General features: G+C 40.4%; 1 protein-coding gene across 1 annotated transcript in view; it reads left to right on the top strand.

Moving 5' to 3' along the window:
• The window catches only part of LOC109915536 (MICAL-like protein 1), a 47,936-nt gene that overhangs the window by 12,476 nt on the left and 29,460 nt on the right, over window positions 1–6,000 (top strand). The window contains exon 4 of the mRNA XM_048609436.1: window positions 4,724–4,823. Within this exon, the coding sequence (XP_048465393.1) occupies window positions 4,724–4,823 (100 nt within the window). The remainder of the gene's footprint in view (window positions 1–4,723; window positions 4,824–6,000) is intronic.

Genomic DNA, 6,000 nt, shown 5'->3' with positions numbered 1-6,000 from the left:
TGAGAACAGTTCTGAGGAAGGGTCACCGGACCCGAAACGTTAACTCTGATTTTTCTTCACAGATGCTGCCAGACCTGCAGAACTTTTCCAGCAACTTCTGTTTTTGTTCCTTTAAAACTATATCTTTGAATGCTTGGGTCATTGGTTGTAAATATATTGAAGATGGGAGAAACGTTTTATTCACAATCAAGGATTGTTCAATCAAATATGAAGAATCTATTTGCTTTTAAATTGGCCTGGGAGGACATTGTACCCTAAGGATTAATATGTTGAGTAACCAATTCTTGGGGTGTGGGAAGGACAGTCAAAATGCTTAATTTGTTAAATGTTCAGTGATTGGGACTGATTGAGTTTATAATTCCATGGAATGTCTGTTCTTTATCTCATATTTTATGACATTTAGCTGCTCTGTAATTGACTTAGCTAATGATCTCGTCTTTTAAAAACTATTTAATGATCCAGTCAGGTTTTATACTTCTGCGATACCTTCTGGGTCTAAATGTTAAGCAGCTGATCTGTGATGTTTATCTGTACTGATGGTGTTCTCCCTGCTACTTTGTGTGTGTGTGCATGATGCTGCATACACTCATGATTCTGGTGCCCTAGATAACTCCATACACTGTTCAACTTTAAAATTAGCTGCAAGAATAGAGAACCAAAGAAAGACTTGTGCTTAAATAGTGCCCTCCATGACTTCAAGACAATTAAATGCACTCTAGGGCCAGGCAAGTAATTCCGAAGTGTTGTCACTGTTGGAATGTAAGAAATCTGGCAGCAAATTTGCACACCGCAAGCTCCCACAAACAGTAGGGTGATTTTTTTTTATTCATGTTACTGTAATTGAAGGATAAATGTTGATGGTTGGAGTGCCTACTTCTTTGAATACCGGTTATGGGATCTTTAGCATTTAACTGAGAGAGCAGGTAGTTTCTCTGCAACAATTGATTGCTGCCTGGCGTTTACTTGTGTCCCTGGACTAAAAATGAACCTACAACTTTCTAACCCAGAGAAGAGAGCTACCACATGAGCCAGAACTGACACTTACACGCGAATGTAATTGCCCTGTTCTAATGGCAGGTTTGATTGCGGGAGGATAGTGTTGTTCCCCTGCCATCTTTCCGCCATTGCATTGATTTAAGTCTGTCATCAAAAGGCTTGTGGACAGCTTTCCTGCCTTGCTGAGGATTGAGGCTGTGGAGGACCTCAACCCATCCAATTATTTATCCAGTGATGGCAAAGGTATTTGAAATAGGGGGAAGCCCAAAGAGCAAACAGTGCCCTCTGGGGACTGGGGGTACCTCCTCGTTCAAAAGTTCTTCCCAATTAATACATAGGAAAATGAGGGAGAGTTGGTGCAGGGAGAGGGTTTAGTGCTGCTGAGAACCACCCCCATGCCAGGCTGCTAATCCCCTTGTCTTCCAACCTACCATTCCCATCTCAAAAATCACCTTCCTGCCATCAATCATCTGTGCCTGACTCATTGGCGATCCTGGGTCTTGGCAGCAGTACTGTTAGCAGCCACACCCTCCTCAGGTGGAGCTGCTGATCAAGGAAGAGCTGCAGGCCTCTGATTGGCTGGTGGCTCCATTCAGGGAAAGGACCACACGCTGTCCAGTTAAATGCCTGATTTGCCTTAAGGCTGTGACCTTTTCAAAAAAACAGGTGACAGCTATGGGACTCTTATGGCAGTCCAGTTGGCTGCCTTGATTCCTGTCGCTTCTGTTTAAATACTGCCATCAGAGTGACAGGCATATAACTTAAGGATGTTGGAGGACAGATTTCCTTGGTGCTTCCAGGCTAGAGAGAGAGGTAGCAAGCGGGGTTCCCATTTCTGATCTCTATCCAAAGATGCTTGTGGGAAAAGTGGATAAAGACCAAATGGGAAGGAAGCTCTGAAATGAGCTGCAGTCATCAACAGTTTTAGGATCACATGGCAATAATGGGAGTTTGGGTGAGACGCTGAGGTCTTGGGTGCATCAACCCCTCTGCAAAGGAACTGAATCCTTTCTCACTGGAACCCGATGGTTGGACCAAATAGAGATAAATCCAAATCTTAATGAACTGAAAAAGTTAGAATCTTTGGGAAATCCAAAGACACTTGGGTGTTTAAGTACATGAATCACTAAAATGTACTAGTCACATACAAAAGGAAATAATCAAAACAGCTAATGGGATGTTAGTTTCTATTGTTAAAGGACTGGAATTTGAAGGACTGAAGATTTTGTCACAGATATACAAAGTCCTGGTTAGACCACATCAGGGGTGTTATATACAGTTCTGGGCACCGTATGTTTGAACGGACTATATTGGCTTTCAAAGGGATGCAGATTCATCACTAGGTTCCAGGAGACCCATTATAAGGAGACTACCTAAATCTGTATTATCTAGAATTTAGAAGTTTACAGGTGATTTGTTTGAATTAGTTTAGGATTTTGAAAGAATTTGATGGACTAGATCAGGGGTAAAAAGTCCTGCTGGTGGAAGAGTCTGGAATAAGGGATTAAACTTTAAAATCGGAGCCAAACCGCTTGGGAGGGAAATTACAAAGCACTTTTTTCATGCAAATGGCGGCAGAGGTGTGGAATGTTCCCCACAAAAAGCAGTACATGTTCAAATAATAACTTTAAATATGAAATTGATAGTCTTTTGTTAGGTAAGGTTATAAAAGAATAGGGAGTCAAGGCAGGTGGATAAAGGTAAGGTGCAGGTTTGAAGCGATAACGTCATTGAATGGCAGAAGGGAATTGGGGACTGAATGGCCAGCTCCTGTTCCTAAAACAGAAAGGAAGAAAAGTGGATGGACAATTGAAATGAGGAGGTGAAAAATGAAGCACAAATATTGGTATTTGAGATTGATGCCTATGGATGATCAAAAGGCTCCATGATCATAACTTAATTCCTGAGGACATGTATTTAGTTTATTTCAACGTTGACATGTTTTGTATTTTGCAAGTCACTGGCATAAGATATTTCTGGCAGTAAGCAACAGGAGCTATTTGTTAAAGATCAGACTGAAGATTAATGGAAATCTAGATGGAACAAGATTGTGGCAGTGTGTGAGTGAAGCACATAAGTGCAGGAACCGAGGGTTACTGGCACAGACTAGTTTCTGAGTGAGTGATTAGAAGATTGTGATCCAACACTTGATCTTGGATTGTGTTCTGACAATCCTGGCGTTCAAACAGTCATTGCACAGAGGCTAAAATTGCAATCTTGAAGAAAAGTCATGATCCCAAGACAGCAGAGTGATCTGGCTAGGCTGGCCTTTGAGAGTTGTGGTCAGTTCTGGTCACTCAGAAGTAGCCAAGTCTTGGCTGCAGAGAAATATGTTAAGTTGGCCGCACATTTTAGGAAGATTGAAAATATAAAATTAGACTTTGCTCTCTGACAAACTGATGGAAAAAATTCTGGACTTTTTACAAAGTTGTTTAAGTCACTAACTGGAATGGAAAAAGTTATTCCAATATGACTGCAAATTGTATAATAGGACCTAAGGGGCAACTTTTTCACGCAGAGGGTGGTGAGTGTATGGAATGAGCTGCCCGAGGATGTGGTGGAGGCTGGTACAATTACAACGTTTAAAAGGCATCTGGATTGGTATATGAATAGGAAAGTTTAGAGGGATATGGGCCAAATGCTGGCAAATGGGACTAGATTAATTTAGGGTGTCTGATTAGCATGGACAAGTTGGACTTAAGCGTCTGTTTCCGTGCTGTACAGCTCTATGACTCTGTGACCGTATAAATGTAGTCCCAAGAGAGAACAATATGACAGTATTCACTTCCCACTATCCTGAAGTCAGCCAATCCTTCCAAGTCATTGGGTCAAACATCTGAACTTCCTTCCCTAACAGCAATGCAGGGAGCACTTTGATCACACAGGAAGCAGTGGTTCAAGCAGAATATTCACCATCAGCTGATGGATGAGTAAAGCTATTTTAGTACCTGCCAAAGTGAGCAAAGCAATTCATAAATAAGATCTGATAATTAAACAAACAGCTATATTAGCATTGTAAATCACACTGCTGTTAGTCCTATGAATTGTGACTGGATGACGTTTTTGAGTGATATGTTTTTTGTGTTTTAACTGTTGATTGTGAACTGGTCTGTTTCATTGTGCCTTTAATTATTGATTTCACAACAATTTGAGAGAGATTATACATTCGCACAATGCATTATTAAATATGATGTTTTAATCGTAAATCAATCAAGGGGCAACTAGGTTTGGACAATTAAATGCTGACCTTTCCAATAATGTCCGTGACCCAACAATGAATAAAGAGGAAAGTACAGTGAGTAGTAATGGACTCATCCAAGATTGTTATCAAGATATACTTCTTTGGGTGATTCGTAGCAGGAATGATCCTTCTGGAGCTCTAATGGCGAAGCGTGAATTGCAATAGAAGGTTGAGTCAAATGGATACAGTATATTGACCTCCTGAATTCTTCTTTGTTACGAAGAAGAAATGTAGATATCTACAATATGGCACCTGGGAAATGGATAAGAAAATATGAGCCAAAACAAATTTGGCGGAGAACAGCTGTGATGAACAATCTGTAGAATCTGGGAATATATTTTGGGGTGGCAGGAATAGCAGGCAGTTCAGTGAAATGTTCCAGATTGTATTCTTTTGGGTGCAGTGATTCCAGAACAAAGTGAGTAGATAATGATCATCCTTGTGGACTGTAGGTTCATACTATGCCATTTATTGTTTCTCCTTCAGGGAATTTTTCCTACAGTCCACAAATCATTACTCGGCAAGAGGCAGAAGAGTCTCCGTCTGACTGGAGGTCTAAATTGAAGCCAGTCCAAAAGCATCACAGGTGAGTTTGTATCACAGCATGAGTGGCAGCTGAGCCTTTGGTAAACCATGGGGAGGTATTCTGGATTTGGTCAATGATCCCTGCCCTGGCGGAAGCTTCTGTGCAGAACCTGTTCACTAAAATGCTGTGAGAAAAATGTTCACTTTGGAAAATAGATATGATTCTCTTATTATTTGGCTCAAGTTGTAGAATGTAGATTGTGCTGTGCTTGTTTTACTGGCACTGAAAGCTCCGGTACGACAGGTGGCTATTTTTGTCTACTCATTCTAAATTGAAAGTGAGCTGCCTGCCAGATTGTTAAAGGCTTCCTATAAATATTCAGGATGTTTGCCTGTTTGGTAGGCTGAATGCATAGATGAATAGGAAGCCTCATTCCTGTATGATGCCACTGTACAAAATTGGATTCACCATGGCGTTAGTTTGTGTCCTTTTATTACAATCAGTATTGCAGGCCTTTGAGAACTAAACTAAACTGATTGATTCTTCAGTGGGCAACTGGAGAAAGCTTATATATTTTAATTGACATTACTGTGGAATCAAGAGGAAAGCTTCCTTTTCATAATAAGGTTAATTATAAAAAATTGCATAACTAAACATCTGTGGATGTTTACTGTGCTGTGAAGTTGCTGGATAAGTGAAAGATATTGTAGGGATGCTTTCCTCTAGAAAGACAAGGTTGACAGGTGTTTTAACACTATGAAGGATTTTGCGGTTGATGTGGAAAAGATGTTTCCATTTGTAAGGAAGTTCAGAAGGCATTAGATCAACCTTCATAAATTGAATATGAATTTGGGAGAAATTTCTATACCCAGAGTATTGGTAGAATGTGGGACTCATTACCATTTGAAGCAGTTAAGATGAATAACAGATGCATTTAAGGGAAAGCTGGATAACATATGAGGCAGAAAGTAATAGAGGGTTATTCTGATAGGATTAGTTTATATATTACTACTACTGCAATTGAGCGCTCTGCCATCTAGACTTGTACATGAAGTTTGGCTACTTAAGTGAGACATTTGATGGCCACCAACCCCTATGTTAAAGTAGTACGCCTTGGAATTGATAAGAAGGCAAGACAATGAAAACAACAAAATGCATAATAAAAACACACGTTCGCTCCGCTTTAAAATTGTTCCTTGCCAAGTTCTTGCTGCCTCCCTTTGGCCTGAGCTAGAAT

This window comes from Rhincodon typus, chromosome 21, assembly GCF_021869965.1.
Source record: "Rhincodon typus isolate 14 chromosome 21, sRhiTyp1.1, whole genome shotgun sequence".
In the NCBI taxonomy this organism is placed as follows: Eukaryota; Metazoa; Chordata; class Chondrichthyes; order Orectolobiformes; family Rhincodontidae; genus Rhincodon; species Rhincodon typus.
This window is presented reverse-complemented; position numbering and strand designations above follow the sequence as displayed.